Genomic DNA, 24406 nt, shown 5'->3' with positions numbered 1-24406 from the left:
CCAAGAGAAATACAGATCTTTCCAATTAAGCAAATCTTGGCGAATGCGACGAAAGAGCGGAGGAAAGTTGAGGTCATATAACTCCACTCCCGGCGGTCCAAAATAAACCCCGAGATATCGCAGAGAACGCTGAACCCACCGAAACGGATACCGGTCGCGGAGATAGGAAACCCGGTCAGCAGGCAAATTAATGTTGAGGAGCTCCGATTTACCAACATTGACCCGAAATCCCGACACCTCGCCATAGATATCCAACTCCCGCAATATAGCCGGCAAGGAAGTTGCAGGGTCTTCCACCGTAAACAAAATATCATCCGCAAACAAAGCCAACTTAAAATCCCCTCCCGGCACCGTGACCCCTTTAATATCCGGATTCATCCGCACACGCTGCGCCAGGGGTTCCACCGTCAAAGCGAAAAGGAGCGGGGAAAGGGGACACCCCTGACGTGTTCCCCTTGCCAGAGAGAAAGTCTCCGAATAACCACCATTCACCTTGATGCAACTCAGAGGTCCACTATATAGGACCCGAATCCAGTCCCGTATTCATGGACCCAGACCCACAGACTCCAGGACCTGAAATAAAAAAGGCCAAGCCACCCTATCGAACGCCTTCTCAGCATCGATAGACAAAAACACCGTTTCTCTCACCCCGCCCCCCTGGCCCGGTCATACAAGTTATAGACCCTACGAGTATTATCACCCACCTGTCTGCCGACCACAAATCCCGACTGATCTGGATGGATCAGCCGAGGGATCCAACTCTTCAATCGGTCCGCCAAAATTTGCGTGAAGATCTTAGTATCAACCCCCAACAGGGATATCGGCCTGTAGGAAGCACATTGGAGGGGATCCTTCCCCTCCTTAGCCAACACTGTCACGCCCGCCAAGCGCATGAAGTAGGGGAGGGCACTATTCCCTTGTAAAGAGTTAAGAAAACGCAACAAAGGGGGCAGCAGCAGATCTTGAAAACGTTTGTAGTACCGAACGGTAAAACCGTCCAACCCAGGTGACTTACCAAGCTTCATAGAGCACAGCGCACTACGAGCCTCAATCAATGTAAGAGGGCAGTCCAACTTCACTACATCAGCCTGTGCAATCCGGGGCAACTCTGCTGAAGTTAAATAAGCGTCCTGGTCCTGTGAGGGCCCTGAAACTTCCGGGGTATAGAGTTGAGAATAATATTCCACAAAACGTGCACGGATAGCATCCTCAGTCTGTAACACTTCCCCAGAGGCCGCCCGGAGCGAAAAGATCTGGTTGCGCGTCTGTCGCACCTTAAGACGATGTGCAACCAGTCGACTAGCTTTATTAGAAAACTCAAAATATCTCTGTTGGAGGAGCTGTAAGTTATGGTGCAATCTGTCCAAGTCTAAAGCCTGGAGATCCCTACGGGCCTGAAACAAGCGCTCCCGCAATTCCACATTCCAAGGGGAACGCTTATGCAAACTCTCCAACCTACCAATTATAATCAACAGGTCCACCGCATCCTCCCGCCGTTTACGCTGCCGGGCCGATGACAGGGCTATTAACCTGCCCCTAAGGGTAGCCTTTAACCCCTCCCAAACTGCTTCCAACGAAGCTCCACACTCCACATTTACATCTAGATATTCTTGTATCCACCCTTCAATCTGTGTTCCCACCTCTGGGTCATCTAGAAGACTATCATTGAAACGCCAAAATTTCCGTCCCGAGCCTCCACCCACCCCCTGGAATCGCAACCACACCGGGGCATGGTCCGACCATGTGAGGGACTCAATCCCCGCGGACTCCACCCTCCGGAGTAGTCCCCGCTCCACAAAAACATAATCAATTCTGGAATATGAGGAATGTATTCCCGAAAAGTAGGTATAGTCCTTAACCAAGGATGGAGCCACCTCCAGCAATCCACCACATTCAGATTGGCCAATGCCTCACGCAACAGTTTACGATCCCTTCTCCCATAATGATCCGCCCTCCCTGAGTTATCCAAATGAGGGGTCACTGTAAGATTGAAATCCCCACCAAAAACCAGGGCCCCCCCCTTAAACTTGAGGATCCGAGGGACCAACTCACGGAAGAAGGTCCCCTGACCCTCATTAGGGGCATAGACATTTACCAGGGAGTACAAGACCCCCTCAATCATAGCCTCCAACATGATGTAGCTGCCCTGAGGATCCCTCACCACCCTACGCACCTCACAGCGGATCCCCTTACGAATAAGAATTCCCACCCCACCCCTCTTAGAAGTGCCCACCCGGGAAGCCCAAAAGGCCTGCGGGAACCTGTGATCCCCAAACAAAGATTCATGGGATTGCAGTAAATGTGTTTCCTGGACAAAGCAGACATCAGCCCCTCAAACGGAGCAATTCCCTGTAGAAGGCCCTTCTCTTGTTGGGGGAATTGAGACCCCTAATGTTATAAGAAACCAATTTAAACACCCCCATATTCCAAATAAAATAATGACAATGCAAACCCAACCCCAACAGATATGTCCCCACAACCCCCCCTCTCCCCCCCATCCCTCTCCCCCTCCCCCCCTCCCCCACAGTGAGAGTCCTCAGATCTCCCACCAACATACAAAGAAGTGAACCATCTCTATGGCCCCTTACACACATCCCACACTCAAACATTAACTATCAAAAACGGTGTATACAAAAATCCCCCACTCCCATCCCACCAATCCCCCAAACTCCCATGCTATAATGCACACTCTCCCCTCCCCCACATTGCATTACCCCCCATATAACACAAACCTAGAACCCTCAACTTCCTCCACCCTCCTCATCCCGAACCAGGTAGGATATACCCCCTACAAAACACTCTCCCACGGGGCAAGACTCAACAGTGCATTCCCTCGGGGGGGGGGAGTCCAATGGCCCCCCACCGAGACATAAAACTGGCAGCAGAAACAGGAAAAAAAACAAACAAACAAGTACAGTCAGTCAGCTCTCAGGGGGGAGCACTCGAGGAAGAAGCAGTGGCCCGAAGTGGGGGTCCACCCCCTCAGCCGCCCCTCCCGCTTCGGGATCCATTTTCCACTCTTTGCCAGCGGGAGGAGGCAGGACGCCCACCCTGGCCAGGCACCACACCTCCCGCCGGAACAGCCTCCTCAGGGATCTCAATCTCCGCTTGTTGCAACAGCCCACGAGCCTCTTGAACAGTGGAAACTCTGGTGTGGACTCTGTTGATGGTAATAACAACTCCAAAAGGATAAGTCCAACGATAGCGCAAATTGCTGCGCTGCAAAGCCTTGGTCACTTCTCTGAAAGCCCGCCGTTTCTGGAGCGTGCCAGCAGCTAGGTCCTGATAAAACTCCAGCCGGTGACCCTCCCAGGTGACCATGCCCATCTCCCGGGCTCTGCGGAAGATCCTCTCTTTAAGGACAAAGCTCTGAAGACACAACACTATATCTTTTGGTTGATCCAGTGTCCGGGGACCCAGCGCGCGATGAGCTAGCTCCAGTCCTGGCTCCAGGGTGTCATCTTGCAGGAGCCACCTAATCAGCTTGATAGTAATAGCACGAACATCCTTAAACTCAGGCAGGTCTGGTAGGCCCCGCACCCTCAGATTATTACGCCGGGTGCAGTTCTCCAGGTCCTCGACCTTATCCAGAAGAAGTTGGTATTCCGCAGACACCGTCTCCAGTGATCTCTGCATTCCGGTTACACTGTCCTCACAGCTATCCATGCGCATCTCCACCACCTCGACCCTCGTGCCCACCTCCACCAGGTCAGTGCGCAACTCCTGCACCGCCTCCCGAACCTGCACCGCCACCGCAGAGATTTCAGATTTTACCTCTGCAATCCATCGCTGCATATCCGCTTTAATAAGCGGGTCCATCGATGTACTCTCCTGCACCGGGTCCACGATCATGTCAGCCACAGCCACTAGGGTCCCGCTCAATTTCGCCGCCTCCCCGCTGCACGGCTCAGGGCCCATGCTGCCACGTGCAGCCCGGCTCAGCGCCTGTTCCATCGTGCGCTGGCCGGGTTTGTCGCCGGGCAACTTTTTTCGCGTTGCCATAGTGTTCACAGTGGCTTCGCACACCTCACCAGCCCCTAGGGACGAAAAATTTGCGCCGTTTACACACCAAAATGATAGTTATTTCGCCGGCCCGAACGGAGCTCTCAGTTCAAGCTCCCATCCGTGGCGATAACGTCACTTCCTCTTCAAGACGTAAGAAGACTTGAGGCGGTCCAGAGGATGGTGACGAAAATGATAGGAGGCTTGCGCCAGAAGACGTATGAGGAGAGACTGGAAGCCCTGAATATGTATACCCTAGAGGAAAGGAGAGACAGGGGAGATATGATTCAGACGTTCAAATACTTAAAGGGTATTAACGTAGAACAAAATCTTTTCCAGAGAAAGGAAAATGGTAAAACCAGAGGACATAATTTGAGGTTGAGGGGTGGTAGATTCAGGGGCAATGTTAGGAAATTCTATTTTATGGAGAGGGTGGTGGATGCCTGGAATGCGCTCCCGAGAGAGGTGGTGGAGAGTAAAACTGTGACTGAGTTCAAAGAAGCGTGGGATGAACACAGAAGATTTAGAATCAGAAAATAATATTAAAGATTGAACTAGGCCAGTTATTGGGCAGACTTGTACGGTCTGCGTCTGTGTATGGCCGTTTGGAGGAGGATGGGCAGGGGAGGGCTTCAATGGCTGGGAGGGTGTAGATGGGCTGGAGTAAGTCTTAACAGAGATTTCGGCAGTTGGAACCCAAGCACAGTACCGGGTAAAGCTTTGGATTCTCGCCCAGAAATAGCTAAGAAGAAAAAAAAAAAAATTTAAATTGAATCAGGTTGGGCAGACTGGATGGACCATTCGGGTCTTTATCTGCCGTCATCTACTATGTTACTATGTCAGAGAATCAAAACTCTCTGGTAACCTCCAAACACCACAGAAGAACTCTCTACACATCCAGTTTCTTCAACAGGCAATTCTGTGTCCTGGAACCTGTAGAGTGAAAAGGCAGGCAAATATATATCCTTAACATGGAAAGACAAAACCACCTTCGGCAGGAACCATCTGAAGGGAAACTCCAGCCTCCAAAATACGGAGGAAGTGGACTTAGTAAGACAAAGCATGTAGTTCCGACACACATTGTGCCGAAGGAATGGCAACCAGAAAATGGTCTTCAGTGTCAAGTCCAAGAGGGAAGCATCTTGAAGGACTCAAAAAGAGCCTTGGCAAGGCTAGATGGCACCAGGTTAAGATCCCAGGAAGGGCAAGGCTGCTTAACCAGCAATCTGACACAAAGAGCCCCCTTCAGAAAATTAGCGACGTCCACAAGGACTAACGTTCACATTTCCCTAACTTGAAAAAGGGTGATTTTAGGATTTTTCAGGACAGGGAACACAAGGGAACATCCAGAAAAACACAAACCCCCACTTTTCCAACCTACCTGATGTCTCTCACAGGCTGTCAGCCTGTATACTCACTGTGACCTGACAGGATCCAAGCTGCAAACCTGATTTCAGCACTCTCACAGTAGCTGTATGAGAATTTCACTGCCACAATGCTGAGAATTGGTTCTCAAAGTTGATCTCCAGGCTGCCAGCCAGACTCCTATGTCTGACTACACCTCTACCCCTTTGGACCAATGGATACGCACCAGGATGGGAGGAGGCGCGAAGATGCAGCCGGCACCCTGAGACACACCATTGAGCCTCCTAAGAACGCCTAACAATCTGCGCTCAACCAACGCTTAACAGTAGGTGAGCCACTTCAGGGACATCCCCGAGTTCCAGATAAAACTATGCAGGCTGGCCAACAGGTACCCTCCTTCGCCTTCTCCTGTTACATCAGGGAAGGAAATTCTTTATTGTTTCAGATTTGGCTAAATCCATGGCGCTTAAAAGGAAAGCGTTTCTCTCTCACCGGCAGGCACTAAAGGACATTGGTGCGAAATATGGTCTTAAGTACCCTGCCAGAATGAAGGTGACCTACAACAACCGTACAACTTCATATACTGATCCCGAGGAGCTCATCTCTTTTCTTGAATCTCTGAACATGCAATGAACTGTTCTTAATAATCATCTCTATGTTATGTAATGCTATTTGTTTCATACACCTGAATAGCCTTGTATGGTATTTGTTACTGTAAGTGTGGAGCTGTTTGTTTGGCTACTCCCTGTGTCTCCCCCCGTTCCTGCAGGAACACCCATATACTGTTTAGCTGTTCTGCACATTTGCGTGGTTCTCCTTTTCTTAACCAGGCTTGTGCTGATATGTTCGCTTTCTTTCTTTACCCACTCTACTTCTCTTTCATATGTATTTCACACAGGAGTGATTCATTACCTATTGTTTTTTATACTATATGTATGATGTCTCTAATGCTTGATTACCTTACAGTGCTTTTCAAAATCCTGGATCATGGCTGATTTACATGTTTTGTCTTATAATGTAAATGGATTAAATCATCCAATTAAGCGCACAAAGATAGCTCACTACATTCGCACTAAACACCCAGATGTGGTCTTCCTTCAGGAAACTCATCTCCCTCAGGCTGCTGCGTCCAAATTAGCTTTTAAAGGTTATTCCTCTCATCTTTTTTTCCCCTGCAATGTCTCGTAAGAAAAATGGGGTTTCTATTTTGTTTCGTGACAACTTGCAGGCTTCGGTATTATCTCATAAAATTGATACTGAAGGGATATGGTGCCTGTTTCATGTTGGATTGCACTCAGCTGAATTTCTCTTTCTGAATGTCTATGCTCCGGTTTTAGACCATCCTGACTTTTTCAGAGAGCTTCAAACTGTTCTTCTAGAGTTTTCATCTCACCCCTTGATCATAGGAGATGATTTCAACCAATTCCAAGATCCATACCTTGATAGATCTTTCTCCTGTAAACCTTCTAAGTCTCACTCCTTCTTAGAACTTCAGGTTCTTAAAGATAATTTTGCCCTTGCCGATCCTTGGCGACTTCTGAATCCGAAAGGCAAAGAATATTCTCATTTTTCTCCTCCTCATAACACATATTCAAGAATTGATTTCTTTCTTATTTCTCCCTCTCTAATTCCTACCTTGACGGATTCCATCATTCATCCGATTGCCCTCACAGATCATGCGGCCATTTCTTTGCACCTTATCACTTCACCTACCCCCAGTTCCACCCCTTCTTGGAGACTTAATAATTGTCTTCTCCTTGATGAGGAGTTCTCTGAAAAAATTGTACTTTTCTCCACTGAATTCTTTTCTCTTAATTCTGCTGATCCGGAAGTTTGTCCTTCTATCATTTGGGAGGCTTACAAAGCCTGCCTTAGGGGTGAATTTTTCTTCTTGGAAAAAGAAACTTGCTCTCCAGAGAGAAAAAGAACTAGAACAGTCTATTAAGCAATTGGAATTGTCTCACATGTCTGATCATAAGTCCAATCCGAACACCTATCATCAATTATTGAAACTTAAATATGAATACAACTCAATACTTTTTTATAAGGCTAGACAAGATCTTTTCTTGCATTCTTCTGGTCACTATATGGGAGATAATACCTTGGGTAGACCGCTAGCTCGATATCTTAAAACTAAATCCAAGAAACTGCATGTCTCTTCCATTCAAACTTCTACTGGACAAACTGTCACCTCCCCAACGCTGATTATCTCTCAATTTGAGCAATTTTATTCTAATCTTTATAAATCAGAACTCTCTTCATCGAACACTGTCCTTGATTCCTTTCTGGATCAAATTGACCTTCCTCAACTCTCTGATTCTTCTAGATCTGAGCTAGATGCCCCCCTTTCCATTGCGGAAATTGAGACTGCCATTTCCTCTCTAGCCAACAATAAAGCGCCCGGTCCTGATGGTAACACCAACAAATTCTTTAAAAAATTCCATTCCTTTCTAGCTCCGCATCTTCTTGATTATTATAATTTTCTTCATCTGACCCCCGATAAACAATTCAATTTCACTGATGCCAATATTGTGGTTTTTCCAAAACCAGATAAAGATCCCACCCTTGTTATAAATTTCAGACCCATATCCCTTTTGAATCTTGATTATAAAATTTTGGCCAAAATTTTGTCTCTACGCCTAAATAAAGTGATCTCTTCTCTCATACATCAAGATCAGGTTGGCTTTATTAAGAATCACTTTATTGGCGATAATCTACGTCTTTTTCATCATATTAATGCTCACGTGAAAACCATTTGCGACCCTGTTGTGGGACTGGCCATAGATGCTGAAAAAAACATTCGACCAAGTGGAATGTCCTGTCCTTCGACGGTTCAACTTTGGTTCCTATTTTACTACCTGGATCAAAACCCTGTACTGGCAGCCCTCCTCCCGCATATTAATTAATAATTTTCTCTCAAACCGATTCTCGCTTCATCGGGGCACTCGTCAGGGATGCCCCCTTTCCCCCTTATTGTTCAATTTGGCCCTTGAGCCCCTTCTAGCCTTTATCCGACAATGTGCTTCTATTCACGGTGTTATTTCCTCCTCTTGGCAAATCAAACTCGCTGCGTATGCGGATGACATTGTAATCCCATTTCCTCTATACCGTCTCTTATAGACATTATCTTGAATTACTCCTTGCTCTCCGGTTATTCAGTAAATTGGGACAAATTGGAAATTTTTCCTCTTAATCTTATCACTCTCTCTGAGTTGTCCCACTTTCCGTTTAGATGGTCTTACAAACCGGTTAAATATTTAGGTATACTAATTCATAAATGTCCTTCTCTTGTTATGGACCTTAATGTTTCTAAACTAAAACTTCTGATTACCCATTCCACGACGAAATGGTCCCCTTTATGTCTTTCCTGGTGGGGTAGAATCGCTTCCATCAAGATGACACTGGTTCCTCGGATCACTTATATTCTGTCTATGCTTCCTTTTATGTGTAAGTAATCTCTTTTTCAATGGATTGATTCCAAATTGTCCCGTTTTATTTGGAATAATAAAATTCCTCGTATAGCCCTTTCCAAATTGAAAGCCTCTAAACTTTGTGGGGGCTTAAATCTTCCTGACTTTTGTCTTTACCATCTCGCTTCCTTTGCCAAATATGGTGCTCTCTGGCTCCTAAAGTCTCCCTCACACAATGTTCCTTCCTGGCTTGAACTGTAGCGTTTTATCTGTACCCCCTTTTCACCTTCTCTTTTTGCTACTATGAACCTTCCTAAGCATCTATGTGACTATACTTTGCTGAGTGCGACCCAACAGGCCTTACACAATTTGGATGCTGTAGCCGATATTTCTTTCTACACTAGCCCTGATATGTCCATTTGGAACAATTCGAAACTCAAATTCAAAGGCAAAACCTTCAACTGGAAAAAATGGCAAGCTGCTGGTTTATGGTCAGTTAATCAATTAATCACTTCTGATTCGATTATTCCTTTCTCTTCTTTGTGCGCTAAATTCACGTCCCTTTCTAGTTGTCATTCCCAAATGCCACTCCTAACCTCAACATTATCAGGGGCTCTTTTACAGTTTAACGATCAGGCTTCTCTGAACTCTGTTGTTCGATGGTGCAAGTTAGCTTTGTCAGGTGCTATTTCTTTATTTTATTCCATTCTATGCGACCATCGTTTCACCTTTTCTCCCCAGTCTATGAAACACTGGGAGAATATGCTCACTACACCACTTCAAGACATTGACTGGGAGCTCTTCTGGTCCAAGACTAATCGTCCAGAGTTTCCCAATCTATGTTTTATGTTATGTGGCACGCTGTATGAACTCCTTTTAGCATGTGGAAGGCCAAGCTCAAATCGGACCCTAAATGCTGGCACTGTTTGGAAGCTGATGGCACCATCGATCATACGCTATTTCACTGCAAACTGGTCTATCCTTTTTGGACTTGCATCTGGAAGACTATCAAAGACATTACGTCCTACACATCTGATTTGACTTTCGACATCGTCATCATCCGCTCTCAACATTCATGCTTTGCTAACTCTGCCTGTCCTCCTAAACTGATTGATACCATGTTTGTAACTGCCATTATGCATATATTGAAAAATTGGAAATCAGCCTCTCTGCTTGATTATACCTTCTGGTGGAACTCCTTTTGTCTATATCATAAATATGAATCCTATGCTTTTGAAAAACGATGTATCACTGCCTTATCGACATGCTCTTCAATTCCTCTCTCTCCATGGAAATTTCTTGACCAATATATGCAATCTGGCTAATCAATCACTCCTGTTGCTCTTCTGACTCTTCTACTGTTTTCTCCTCTCTTTTTCTTTTCTTTCCTCCCTTTTCATACCATGCTTATTGTGTCAATAATATGATCCTTATTGACTGATTTTTGTGTTTGATTCTATATTCCGGCTATGTTCACTTATTTTATTGTCCAGATATTCAATCTTTTCTTGGATCGTATATTCTTTATTGGCTGTTATCTCCAAATTTCAATAAAAATTTTGAACTTAAAAAAAAGATTTGCAAGTTCTTCTGAGCAAGGACCATCTATAAATGTCAAAATGTACAGTGCTATGTACTCCTTGCAGCACTATATAAAGTGATTAGTAGAAGTAAAGCACAAAATTACCCGGAAAGGGGAAGAAATTATATTGAATTTCAAAAAATAAAATGGGGAGAGCAGAAGGAAAAATTGTAGAGGATGCTAAACTGCACAGTGAAGTACACCAGAGGCAGAGTGAAAAATCCGTAATGGATTCCTTCTGCAGCATGTGGGTATGGGGAAATAACACAGCTGTCTAGAATTTCTCACCTACTGCACTGGAAATTAATTTTTCTGATGGACCCTTTTTGAATTATTTCATAAAATTAAAATAATCTTTTTCACAGAACCATCTATAGAGGAAAATATTGTTTTGCGTCTTCTGGCGATTTAAAGATTTTTGGGTTTGACTTCTTGGGCTTTTTACAAACCACCCTGGCGCTCATAAGACAAAAAAAAAGCAACACTTAAAACTTCTTTTTTTTTAATGTAGAGAAACTTACCATATCCAAAAGAAACTTGCACAGCATTATCCTCTGGATAAAGTTTACTGATCAGCAAACGCTGGAAACGCAGCAGCAGATCCAAAGAAGCAGACCTTTCTTTACTATAAAGTTCACGGTCCAGGCAGGAAGTAATTTGACGAGTCACATCTTTTAACTTAGCTATAGTCTGAGAAGCAATATTTCTGTGAACAAAATATGTAACAAAAATTAATGATAGTCTATATTCAATTTGTTGCAACTAGAATACTTTATGTAGTGTGGATCTGGAGAACTTAGGGTTAACATTTCTGTCTTAAAATTGTAAGAAATTGTCTTTAGTAAGCTGATCAGAAGATACAATGTTCAGCAGTTCTCACTAATCATCAGGAAAAGGGATTGCATTGATGGGTGTATAACAGGATTATTTTCAAATATACACTGATGAAGGGGCCTGGAAGGAGGAACGAGAATAAACCTACAGTACAAGGTGTTTATCTTTATCCAAATAATTATTATTGAAAACTGTTTTTCTTCTTCAGTTCCCAAGCTGTAAATAGTACATTTAGTTTTAAATAAGTTGATGTCAGTAATTGTTACAATACAATAAGAATGTTACCAACTATCAATAAGGAAATACCATGTATTAGACATGTTTGCTTTTAAGAACAATCTTTATCCTACCTATCAATCAAAACCCCCTTTGCATATTTTACTTATCTATTGATTTACTTGAATAGAACTATTGTTAGCTTATATATTGATGTAAGCTGTTTTTTGTCTATATAATTCTGAATTCTCCCTTTGTTAGGCATGAAGCTCATGTGAGGAAGACTTGACATCTGATTCCTAGTTATCTCTCTCATAACTCTTGGCAGCTGTTTCTTTTCTGTTGGAAACAAGATAATGGGCTAGTGGTATGTCTGTGTAACTTTACTCCAGGAGGGATTGTGCACACATACACATTGCGGAATCTGAAAAGTGCAAGGAGTAGAAAGGCCACAAATAACCAGGATTAGACCAGGAGTCCAAAAAATCTTTATTAAAAACACTACATAAAAAATAAAGCAGCAAATTCCAGGTAAATAGTTGTACTAAGGACCCAACATGGACTGTGTTTCGGCAGCCTATACCGTCATCAGAAGTCCTTAGGAAAAGGAAGACGCATAGCTTGTTCTTAAACAATATAATTTTGAAATTTAACAGTGCGTGTGACATAGTGAGGTGTAATACAGTTTTAAAAATAAATAATGTGTGTGACACAGTGAAGTATTGCTACACTACTGTGAGTGTGAATAATGATGAAAAGAGAAATGTGGTGACCAAATATATGAAATGTTAAGTGTGATACTTTATCTGAGATATCAAAGAATAGTAACACACAGTGGGAAATGTATGAAGAGATGTGCAGCTAGTGGCAAGTTTAAGCAAGAAATATAACAGAATAAAAAAGGAAATGTGACATACCATATATCCTGTGCTAAGCCATATAAAATCTAAGAGCAGATGTATTATAATGGACCCATGTATTATAATCATAAAGGTATATCAGAATAACTTACAAAAAGTGTATTTTGCTAAATAGTAACCGGATTACCTGAAGCAATAAAATTATCTTAACATCTATACAGTCATGTGAAAAAAATTAGGACACCCCATTAAATATTCAGTTCTTTCTAACATAAGAACATAAGAATAGCCTCACTGGGTCAGACCAATGGTTCATCAAGCCCAGTAGCCCATTCTCATGGTGGCCAATCCAGGTCACTAATGCCTAGCCAAAACCCAAGGTGTAGCAATATTCTATGCTACCGATACAAGGCAAGCAGTAACTTCACCTTTGTCTTTCTCAATAACAGAATATGGACTTTTCCTCCAGGAACTTGTCCAAACCTTTCTTAAAACCAGCTACACTATCCGCTCTTAACACATCATCTGGCAACGTGTTCCAGAGGTTATCTATTCTCCGAGTGAAAACAAGTTTCCTCCAATTGGTTTAAAAAGTATTTCCCTGTAACTTCATCGAGTGTCCCCTAGTCTTAGTAATTTTTGACGGAGTGAAAAATCGATCCACTTGTACCCGTTCTACTCCACTCAGGATTTTGTAGACTTCAATCATATCTCCCCTCAGCCTTCACTTTTCCAAGCTGCAGAGCCCTAAAGTGCTAAAGGAGGACAAAGCAATCACTGAAAAACTGAAAACATTTTTTGTGTCTATATTTACCGAAGAGGATATACACAGCGTACTGGAACCCATCAGGTTATATGCTGGAAACGAAGATAGGAAACTGACAGGGTTGACGGTCAGTCTAGAAGAGATATGCAGGTAATCAATAGGCTTAAGAGCAATAAATCCCCAGAACCGGATGGCATCCATCCGAGGGTCATCAAGGAACTGAAAGGGACTATAGTTGAACTGCTTCAACTAATAGCCAATCTGTCAAACAAATTGGGAAAGATTCCGGAAGACTGGAAGGTGGCGAATGTTACACCGATCTTCAAAACAGGTTTGAGGGGAGATCCGGGAAACTACAGTACCTCGGTACAGGGAAAGATGGTAAAGGCACTGATAAAACACCGCATCATTGATCACCTTGACGTACACGGTCTGATGAGGAACAGCTAGCACGGTTTCAGCAAAGGCAGATCTTGTTTGATGAACTTGCTGCACTTCTTAGAGGGAGTAAACAGGCAGATAGTTAAGGGCGACCCGGTCGACATTGTATATCTGGATTTTCAGAAGGCGTTCAACAAGGTTTCACATTAACGACTACTTAGGAAAATTGCGAGCCATGGAATCGAGGGGGAAATACTCATGTGGATTAAAAACTAGTTGGAGCATAGGAAACAGAGAGTGGGGGTAAATGGACAATACTCTGACTGGAAGAGCGTCACCAGTGGGGTGCCGCAGGGATTGGTGCTTGGATCTATGCTCTTCAACATCTTTATAAATGATCTGGACATTGGTACAATGAGTGAGGTGATTAAATTTGTGGACGATACGAAGTTATTCAGAGTAGTGAAGACACGGGGACTGCGAAGATCTGCAATGTGACATAATCAAGCTCGAGAAATGGGCATCAACATGGCAAATGACGTTCAACATGGATAAGTGAAAAGTGATGCATGTTAGTAACAAAAATCTCATGCACGAATACAGGATGTTCGGGGCAGTACTTGAAGATACCTCCCAGGAAAGAGACTTGGATGTTCTGATCGACAAATCAACGAAGCGAACAGAATGCTAGGAATGATAAAGAAGGGGATCACAAACAGATCGGAGCAGGTTATCATGCCGCTGTACCGGGCCATGGTGTGCCCGCACCTGGAGTACTGCGTCCAGCACTGATTGCCATACATGAAGGAGGACACGGTACTACTCGAAAGGGTCTAGAGAAGATCGACTAAAATGATTAACGGGCTGAAGGAGTTGCCGTACAGTGAGAGATTGGAGAAACTGGGTCTCTTTTTTTAAGTTCAATAAGTTTTAACAAAATAAACAGATCTATACAAAAAACAAAGCATCATAGTGCAAATAAGTACAGTCACAAAATGCCATACAATGGAAGTGTTTGACTGGGATTGCAATTCAGCATATCACCAATAACTGGAAAAATTATACTAATCTTAATTATACATTTTGGTGGAATTCAGTATGCCATATTTTTAAGATGGAAAGAGCAATTGCAATACAGAAAGGAAACTATAATAATTTTATAAAGATCTGGGGGCCATTGGAACGATATTGTAAGGAGTAAATATCATTTTCCTTGGATGAATATTGTTGTTACTAATGATATATTCCTGTACGCTTGCTGTAAGTTTTCAAAATGAATAAAGAATATTTAAAAAAAAATAAATAAAAAAGATGCCATACAATGCAAGAATAACAAATCAATGAACACATTAGTAAACTGAATGATTTGAGGGAATATTATATCACATAAGCATCAAGTAACTCTAAGAATAAATAGAAGAAAGTAAAAAGAGAAATAGGAAATCATTGTGTAATAGGTATGAAAATCAATAACAGGAATTATAAGTAATTATACCCAAAGAAAAAGAGATATCACCTGGATATCAAGGTTTGCAGATACGTGTATAGTATGATGTGCACTGTAGTGTCCATGAGAGTATTGTGGCTGTTTATTCCGATCCCTAAATTTAGTATAAGGAATGATATGGGGATTGAGTATAAGGCAATCTTATTAAATCTGCGTATAGCATGAGATCTTTCAGCAGCAATGCGTTCATATTTGGCTACCAAACAGATTGTGCTCCACCAAGTATTATATTCTGCCGCAGCCAAATTCTTCCAGTTGGTTAAAATTATTTTTATAACTATTAATAATAATAATAACTTTATTTTTCTACTACGCTTATAGCCCGTTACATTAACAGGAGCTAGAATATATGTGTGTGTGTCTCTCTATTTCTTTCTCTCTCTCTCCTTAGCCGCTTTCTTTCTTTCTGTCTTTCTTTTTCCTTGGCTGTCCATCACCACCCCTTGCCTGCTCCCCCTGTCCATTCTCCCTTCCTTTTACCTCCCCTGTGTCCACCACCACCCCTTCACAGCTCTCCTTATGCAGCAGCAGCCCTTCTCCCTTTGTTTTACCTCCCCCCTGTCCAACAGCACCTTCCTTCTCCCCCTGTCCAACATTAGGCCTCAGTTCCTTTTTCTTCACCCCCCCCAGTCCATCAGCACCTCTTTCCTTCTCCCCCCTGTCCAGCAGTAGGCGTCCCTTCCTTTTTCTCCCCCCCTCCTCCTTCTTATCCCTATGATACACTTACCTTGCTCTGCCTCTGATCAGAGGCTCCCGTCAGCCGTCCAGTTGCACCCATTGGAAAAGTTCCCTCTGCGGCATCCTGCACCCCTCCTGACGCGACTCCCGTTGTCTTTCTTTCTGTCTGTCTCTGTTCCTGGCCCCCTTTGTCTGTTTGTCTTTCTGTATATCTCCCTGCCCCTGTGTCTTTTTTCTTTTCTTTCTGTGTTCTTCCTCTCTCTGTCTGTCTGTCCAAAGCAGCATTCCCTCCCCCTCCATTTCCCTCCCCCCACACCAGTTCCCTGTGCACCTGCCCCTGTGTCTTTCTTCTTGTCTTTCTGTCTCCCTTCCTCCCTCTGTCTATCTGTCCAAAGCAGCATTCCTTCCCCCTCCATTTCCCTTCCCCCACACCAGTTCCCTGTGCACCTTCCCGTGTCTTTCTTCTTGTAGCGTTTCCTCTACCCCCTTTCCCTTCCCACAGTCGCGACTACAAACGCGGGTCCGAGTCATTTGCGGGCCCCCCCTCCCTTCCCTTCCCGCGGGCCCAACTGGCGATTTAAGCAGCGTGTCAGCAGTCTTCACACGCTGCTTTGGGTCCTTCTACTGTCCTGATTTACTCTGGCACGTCCGGAGCAAATCAGGGTAGTAGAAGGGCCCAAAGCAGCGTGTGAAGACTGCTGGACACGCTGCTTAAATCGCCAGTCGGGCCCGCAGTAAGGGAAGAGGGGGGGCAGCAAATGAGTCGGGTCCCGGGCAGCGGAAAGTTGCAGGGCTCCTCAGTGGGGGCGCTGAGTGGCTGCGATCCCTCTCCTCCCAGACCCCCCCCCCCGGAGGAACGGAGATTGGCGGCTACAGCCGCTGGCTTCGGCGTCTTCTATCCACTGCGGCCAACCCTAGCGGAAACAGGAAGTAGTCAGAGAGGGCGGGCCGCAGTGGACAGAAGACAGCAAAGCCAGCGTTAGCGCAGTGCAGCGCTTTTCTCTTTATTTTTAGAAGCGGGTGAGCCGGCGAGAAGGAGGAGGTGGTGGTTTTGGCAGTGAGAGAGGGCAGGAGGGGGGGGAGTCGCCGGCTGTGCTGTGCTTTCCCGATCTGTCCGCCGCATACGCACTCTGGCCACGGACCTACGGATCAGGGAAGACAGATCACGCAGGTCTGAGTGCGCATGCGCAGCTAGCTTTTTATTATATAGGATACCGCCATAATCTTGCGACTTCTAGGCGGTTCACAATGAAGAAAAGCTGTACAGACAGCGAATTACAGAGTATAGGTTGATGAGAGAACATTGAACAATCAGTGATAGTACAAGGTTCACAATAAGTAACACTATACAATCAGCGGAATTCAGAGCGGAAGTAGATAGAACATTGCGCGGTCAATGAATTACAAGGTGCAAGATGGAATAGATGAAAAAGATAACATAGGATGTTGATAAGAATTTACTTGTTTCCATGATACATTAACGATGATCGGGCACCAGCGGGAAACTGGTAACGATTGTGGTGAGGACGATTATGTCAGATGAAGATTAACGGGCTCCTATTATGGTGAAAGAAGGACTTCGGATGGGAGGAAGCTCTGATTTTAGGGGTAAAAAATCTGGCTAGGGTATGAATTTCTTAAACAAGATGGTTTTTAATTCTTTCCTAAAGACACTGTATGTCTCTCTAGCGGCATCAGTGAAGTAGCCTAGCCAAGTTTGCTGTCTACCGGCTTGGAACTTGAATGTTCTGTCAAAAAAGGAACTATATCTACAGCCTGTGATATTCGGGTAAGTAAAGAGGTTGCGGTTTCTGGTAGGCCTGGTAGAGGAATGGAATTCAAAGTGAGGTAATAGGTAGCTGGGGGCCAATCCCCAGATTAGTTTGTAGCAAAGGCAGGAGAATTTGAATAGAATTCGTGCTTCAATTGGTAATCAATGAAGCAGTTTGTAGAAGGGACTAACATGATCGCTTTTCTTTAGTCCAAATATTAAGAGGACGGCCGTATTTTGAACTATTCTCAATTTTCTCACATTTTTTTTAGGTATCCCCAAGTAAATAATGTTGCAGTAGTCCAGGGTGGATAGAATCAATGACTGTACCAGTATTCTGAAGGATAGAGTGTCGAAGTATTTTTTTATGGTTTTCAGTTTCCAAAGGGTGAAGAAGCATTTTTTTGTCACCGAGTTTATATGATCGGTCAAGGTCAAGTGGGTGTCCAGGGTGACTCCCAGTATTTTTATAGTTTTTAGTATTGGGTGGTCGTGGCCGTTTACATATATTGTGGTTGCGGTGATTTTTTCATTTGGGCTTGCAAGGAAAATTTTTGTCTTTTCTGAGTTTAGTTTCAGTTTGAAGTTTATAGTCCATTCTTCTATTTTGGTCATGATGGAGGAGATATGTTTTGAGTTGGCTGTGGTCACGTTTGTTGTTGGGATTAGTATGGAGTCGTCTGCGTATATGTAATAAGTTAGGTTTAACTTTTGTAATAGGTGGCCTAGGGAAGAGAGGTATATATTGAACAAGGTGGGAGATAGGGGGGAACCTTGAGGGACTTCCGAAGGGCTTTTCCAGGGTTTAGAGTAATTTCCTTCATGGACCACTTGATAATATCGTTTGGTTAGGAATCCTTGGAACCAGGTCCACACTCTTCCTGATAGTCCCATTTCGTCTAGGCACCTAAGCATTATTTCATGGTCCACTAGATCGAAGGCGCTACTGAAGTCTAACTGTAGGATCAGGGCGCTGGTACCTTGACTGAAAAGGTCGTATAGGTGATTAAGGAGAGAGCCTAGGACTGTCTCGGTGCTGAATCCTTTTCTGAATCCTGATTGGTGGTCATTTAGGAGATTGAACTTATCTAAGTGGTTTACTAATTCCAAGTTGACCAGCCCTTCCAGCATTTTGGTGAAGAAGGGGGTGCTCGCTATGGGTCTGTAGTTGGACGTCAGTGTGAGCGAGGTCTTCTGGTCTTTGGGGATGGGTGTGATTAGGATGTGTCCCATATTTTCCAGGTAAGTTCCATTTTTGACAGAGTATGTTGCCCAGTTAAATAGGTCCCTTTTAAATTCTGGTATTGCACCTTGCATGATCCGAGACGGACATTCATCTAGTAGACAATTTGATTTGGAGTATTTATTGAAGAGTGTAAGGAAATTGTTCCAATCTGGGGGCTCGAAGTGGTTCCAGATCATATCGACACTGGGTTCGCTTTCCTGCGATTTGAAGTGGAATTTGAAATTGGGTGGAGGAGGGGGTATTGAGGCTCTTAAGTCGGTGATTTTTTTCCTAAAGTGGTTGGCGAGGGTGGTGACCGTTGGGATTTGATCGTAATGGTTCTGTAGTTTCTGTGTGGTGTCTGTTATTTTGTTTACTAATTTGAATAGTTCTCTACTGTTTGTATTGGCTGCTCTTATTTTCTGTGCATAACAGTTATAACGCTTTTATTTGATCAGGTTTATGTAGTTTTTCATTTTTTGTTTCCAATTAATTTTATCTTCCACTTTGTCAGTTTTTTGACATATTCTTTCCAGTTTTCTGAGATCTTGTTTGAGAGCTATTAATTCGGCGTTATACCATTCTTTTGATGCCCTTGTGTTCTTTTTGTATGTTTGAACAGGAGCTATTTGATTGAGTGTGTCTTTTGTGAATTTTTCCCATCTAGTGGGGAAATCTTGCTCTTCCTCTGATTTGGGGTATAGTTCATAGTGGGTCCAGAATTCTGTTGGATTGATGATGCTTCTGCGGGTGACTGTTTTTTTCAAACTGGTTTTGTTTGTATGTTTTGCTGTTGAGTATTTCTTTTGCCAGCATAATTCAAAATTGTAAATATAATGATCTGACCATATGCATTTAACCCAGTTTCCTATATGGTATTATATTTTTGGTGCGTGGGGGTCTTTGTGGGAAAAAGTGACGATGTCCAATTGGTGTCCCTTTTCATGTGTTTCCTCTTTGTCTGGAATTCCGAAGCCCAGGGTAGTTAGGAACATGTCGATTTCTGTCACTTCCGGTTTCTCCCTTTGTTCTAGGTCTACATTTATGTCTCCCAGTAGCATGTTATATGGCCCTTTTATGGTGTTGGCCGAAAGGAATTCAAATAATTCTTCTTTTGCACTTGACCATTTTTTGGGGGGGATGTAGAATAGTGTAGCTATTAGAGATTGTTCCAGTTCGGGGTTGGTGATCTTACAAGTGATGGTTTCCATTTCTTCTGTGATTTTTGAGTCCATTCTGGTGAAGTTAAAGTAACATTTAAGGATTATTGCTAGTCCCCCTCCTCTTTTCCAGCTTCTAGTTATTGGAACGATTTTATAGCCCTGCAGTAGCATTTCCTTCATTATGACGTCTGTGTCTGAGATCATCCATGTTTCAGTTAGGAATAGGATGAAAGGGTTCTTGTGTTCGATCCAATCGTGTATGATGTGTGTCTTATTTCTCACCGACCGGGCGTTCAAATAATATCCCTTGAAGTTCCTGTATTGTTTAGGGGTGGGGGTTTCGATGTATTTCAGTTTTTTTACGTTTTTTCTGTTTTTGGTCTTGTTTCTGTGTTGTTTGGAGGCTTTATGTATGGGGTTGGCTACGGGGATTTGAAAAGGGCCAAGTTCTGAGCAGTTGTATAGGTATTGGGGAGGGGGAGTTGGTTTAATCTGTTTGAGAGGCCTTTGCCAGGAGATGTGGACTGGTATTGGTTCAGGGGGGTCTTTCGTCGTTACACCGGCATCTATAGCAGGTTAGGTAGATGATGCACAGTATTATCTGTGTGTTATTTAACGCCCTCATTTTGGCTGTGGATGTAACGGATCTGGTTGGAAATTACCCTATTGAGGTCTTTGGGTATTGGAGGGTTCTCCGTTCTGGGAGTCCTTTTTTTTTTTTTTTTTTGGCTATGGGTGTTGGGTGAGGTTGGGTTTGGTAACAGTTGAGGCACAGTACAATTATAAAACTTCACAATTTTCATGCAATGTTATGAAGGTTCGCATTATCATGAAAGTTCGTATAGTCATGCGAGTTCACCTAGTCAAGCAGTGTCATACACAGTCATGCGAAGTCATATAAGCTATTGAGGTTAATAGTTAATTATTTATACTTATCGCTAGGAGACTTTTTAAGGCTGTTGAGACTCCTGTTGAGACTGGTTTCTGTGGTGGTGCTCGCTGGCCTCCCCGGGCTATGTTGGGGCGCTTCACGTGTTGGCGCTTCACGAAGGCGCTCACAAATGCGCACGCGCCTTTGTCGTGTGCCTTCGTTGGCACGCTGAACGGGGAGTTCTTTTTAAGGCTCCCGAAGACTCCCGGTGATCTGAGGGAGGGGCGGAGCAAGGCTCCCACGCTCCTCTCCTCTCCTGTGGTGCTGGGGCAGCAGAAAAGGCTGCATGCCATTGGGGAGTTCTTTTTAAGGCTCCCGAAGAATCCCGGTGATCTGAGGGAGGGGCGGAGAAGGGCTCCCACGCTCCTCTCCTCTCCTGTGGTGCTGGGGCAGCAGAAAAGGCTGCACGCCGTTGGGGAGTTATTTTTAAGGCTCCCGAAGACTCCCGGTGATCTGAGGGAGGGATGGAGCAGGGCTCCCACGCTCCTCTCCTCTGGTGCTGGGGCAGCAGAAAAGGCTGCACGCCTTTGGGGAGTTCTTTTTAAGGTTTCCGAAGACTCCCGGTGATCTGAGGGAGGGGCGGAGCAGGGCTCCCATGCTCCTCTCCTCTCCTGTGGTGCTGGGGCAGCAGAAAAGGCTGCACGCCATTGGGGAGTTCTTTTTAAGGCTCCTGAAGACTTCCGGTGATCTGAGGGAGAGGCGGAGCAGGGCTCCCACACTCCTCTCCTCTCCTGTGGTGCTGGGGCAGCAGAAAAGGCTGCACGCCTTTGGGGAGTTCTTTTTAAGGCTTCCGAAGACTCCCGGTGATCTGAGGGAGGGACGGAGCAGGGCTCCCATGCTCCTCTCCTCTCCTGTGGTGCTGGGGCAGCAGAAAAGGCTGCACGTCTTTGGTGAGTTCTTTTTAAGGCTTCTGAAGACTCCCGGTGATCTGAGGGAGGGGCGGAGCAGGGCTCCCATGCTCCTCTCCTCTCCTGTGGTGCTGGGGCAGCAGAAAAGGCTGCACGCCATTGGGAAGTTCTTTTTAAGGCTCCCAAATACTCCCGGTGATCTGATGGAGGGGCGGAGCAGGGCTCCCACGCTCCTCTCCTCTCCTGTGGTGCTGTGCTGTGGTAGCAGACGTAGTAGATCATTTTTATCTTGGGATAAAGGCAATTGTTCTTGTTCGAAACTGGGCCTCTTTTCCCTTGAAAAGAGGAGACAGAGGGGACATGATCGAAACATTCAAAATACTGAAGGGAATAGACTTAGCAGATAAACACAAATTGTTTACCCTCTCCAAGGTAGGGAGAACGAGAAGGCACTCTCTAAAGTTGAAAGGGGATAGATATGGAAGTTCTTCTTTACCCAGAGAGTGGTAGAAAACTGGAACGCTCTTCCGGAGTCTGTTATAGGGGAAAACACCCTATAGGGATTCAAGACAAAGTTAGACAAGTTCCTGCTAAACTAGACCGTACGCAGGTTAGGCTGGACTCATTTAGAGCACTAGTCTGACCCAGCAGCGGCAATTCTTATGTTCTTAACCATTTTAGTCTTTCCTCTTCTTTGAACCTTTTCCAGCGCCACTATATCTTTCTTGAGATAAGGAGACCAGAATTGAACGCAATACTCCAGATGAAGTTGCACTATGGTGCAATACAAGGACATTATTCTTGTTAACCATCCCTTTTTAAATAATTCCTAGCATTCTATTTACTTTTTTGTCCGTCTCCACACATTGGGTGGAAGATTTCATCATATTGTCTATGATGCCACCCAGATCCTTTTCTTGGGCATGAATCCCCAAGGTGGACCCTAGCATCCGGCAACTGTGATTCAGGTTTTTCTTCCCAAAGTGAATCACTTTGCATTTCATCTGCCATTTGGATGCCCAGTCTTCCAGTTTCCTAAGGTCCGCACACAGTTTGAGAGATACTGGTTTAGTCTCATTACATTACATTATATTACAGATTTCTATTCCGCCATTACCTTTCGGTTCAAAGCGGATTATAAAAAGAGTTATGGAAGAAGGGTTACAAAGTTAGATCAGAGATTGTTTCCAAGAGAGGGATAAGAAGGATCAGGGGTTGGGGAAGGGAAGGTAAGAAGGGGTATTCATGGTATTAAGCTTTATTAAAGGATTTCTTGAAGAGTATACTTTTTATTTCCTTTCTGAACATCTTGTAGTCTGGGGTAGTTATCAATAGGTTGGAGATTTGGTTATCTATTTTTGCAGCTTGAGTGGCTAGTAGGCCGTCATATAGTTTTTTCCGTTTTACTTCTTTGATTGGGGGGGTAAGTGAATGGGGTGTGTGTTTTTCTATGCCTGGTAGAGGTAATTTGGATGAGGCGGTCGTTCAGGTAGATTGGGCTGTCTCCATTTATAGTTTTAAATAGTATACAGTAGAATTTAAATTGCATTTTTTCCTGGATTGGAAGCCAATGTGAGTTGATGAAAGCCTCAGTAATGTGGTCATGTTTCTTCAGTGAATTGATGAGTCTCAGAGCTGTATTCTGAATTGTCTGTAGTTGTTTAATCATTATTGCAGGGCAGGGAAGGTAGAGGATGTTGCAGTAGTCTAGGATACTTAGGATTACAGATTGTACTAGGAGCTGAAATTGTGTTTTATCGAAGAATTTTCGGACTTGTCTAAAGTTTCTCATTACTGCGAAAGATTTCTGTATTGTTTTGTTTATTTGTGGTTGCATGGTGCAGCCTTTGTCAATAGTCATACCTAGTAGTTTTAGGGTGGTTTGCAAAGGGTAATTGATAGAGTTGATTTCTAAGTTGGTTATGGTTGGGATTTTGTTATTTTCTAGGAGGATGAATTTAGTTTTGTCTGGGTTGAGTTTCAGTTTGTGGTCTTCCATCCAAGTCGTAACTGTAACTAGAGTTCGGTGTAGTGTGTCTGTCATTAAGAGCTTTGGTTGGTCAAAAGGAATGAGGATGGTGATGTCATCAGCATAGCTATAAGAGGTTAGGCCTTGTTTGTTCAGGTAAACGCCAAGAGAGGTCGTATATAGGTTGAAGAGAGTAGGGGACAGTGGGGATCCTTGTGTAACGCCGCAGGGGTTGGACCAAGATTTGGATTTTTCTTTGTCTTCAAACCAGGAGTATACTTTATCTGAGATGCCTATTGAGTCCAAATTTGCAGTAGGATGTTATGGTCTACCAAGTCAAATACCGCTGTCAGGTCCAATTGTATGAGCAGCATTTTATTTCCAATGCTGAGTTGTTATCTTGCTGTGTCGATAAGGGAGCCTAGTAGTGTCTCTGTGCTGAAGTTAGTTCTGAAGCCGGATTGCGTGAGATGGAGTAAGTTATGGTCCTAGAGATAGTTGGTGGGGAGTTTGGCTACTAATCCTTCTGTTAGTTTGATAAATAGAGGTATTGAGGCGATTGGTCTGTAGTTGGATGGGTGATCTGTTGGTCCTTTTGGGTCTTTTAGGATTGGGGTGATGATGATTTCACTGAGGTCAGTCGGGAAAATGCCCTCTGTGAGCATGGTTTGTATCCAGTGTAGGAGTAAGGTACGGAACTTAGTGCTCATTGATGACAGGAGATGTGGCGGGCAGTGGTTGAGTTCACAGGATGCGTGGCTGTACTTATTGTAGTTTGTTGAATTCGGTCCAATGTATTTTAGGGAATTGGGACCAGGTTCTGTCTGTAGCATAAGATTCATTTTCTGTGGAAAGTATTGTGACTTCAATTAGGTGGGCTGGGTTACTATTGAGAGTA

The 24406-nt window shown here is 44.0% G+C and overlaps 1 protein-coding gene across 1 annotated transcript in view; it reads right to left on the bottom strand.

Moving 5' to 3' along the window:
* The window catches only part of HERC2 (HECT and RLD domain containing E3 ubiquitin protein ligase 2), a 3346202-nt gene that overhangs the window by 2738217 nt on the left and 583579 nt on the right, over window positions 1–24406 (bottom strand). The window contains 1 exon segment of the mRNA XM_033948978.1: window positions 10881–11065. Within this exon segment, the coding sequence (XP_033804869.1) occupies window positions 10881–11065 (185 nt within the window).

This window comes from Geotrypetes seraphini, chromosome 6, assembly GCF_902459505.1.
Source record: "Geotrypetes seraphini chromosome 6, aGeoSer1.1, whole genome shotgun sequence".
In the NCBI taxonomy this organism is placed as follows: domain Eukaryota; kingdom Metazoa; phylum Chordata; class Amphibia; order Gymnophiona; family Dermophiidae; genus Geotrypetes; species Geotrypetes seraphini.
Note: the sequence above shows the minus strand (reverse complement) of the source record. Positions and strands in the feature narration are given on the sequence as shown.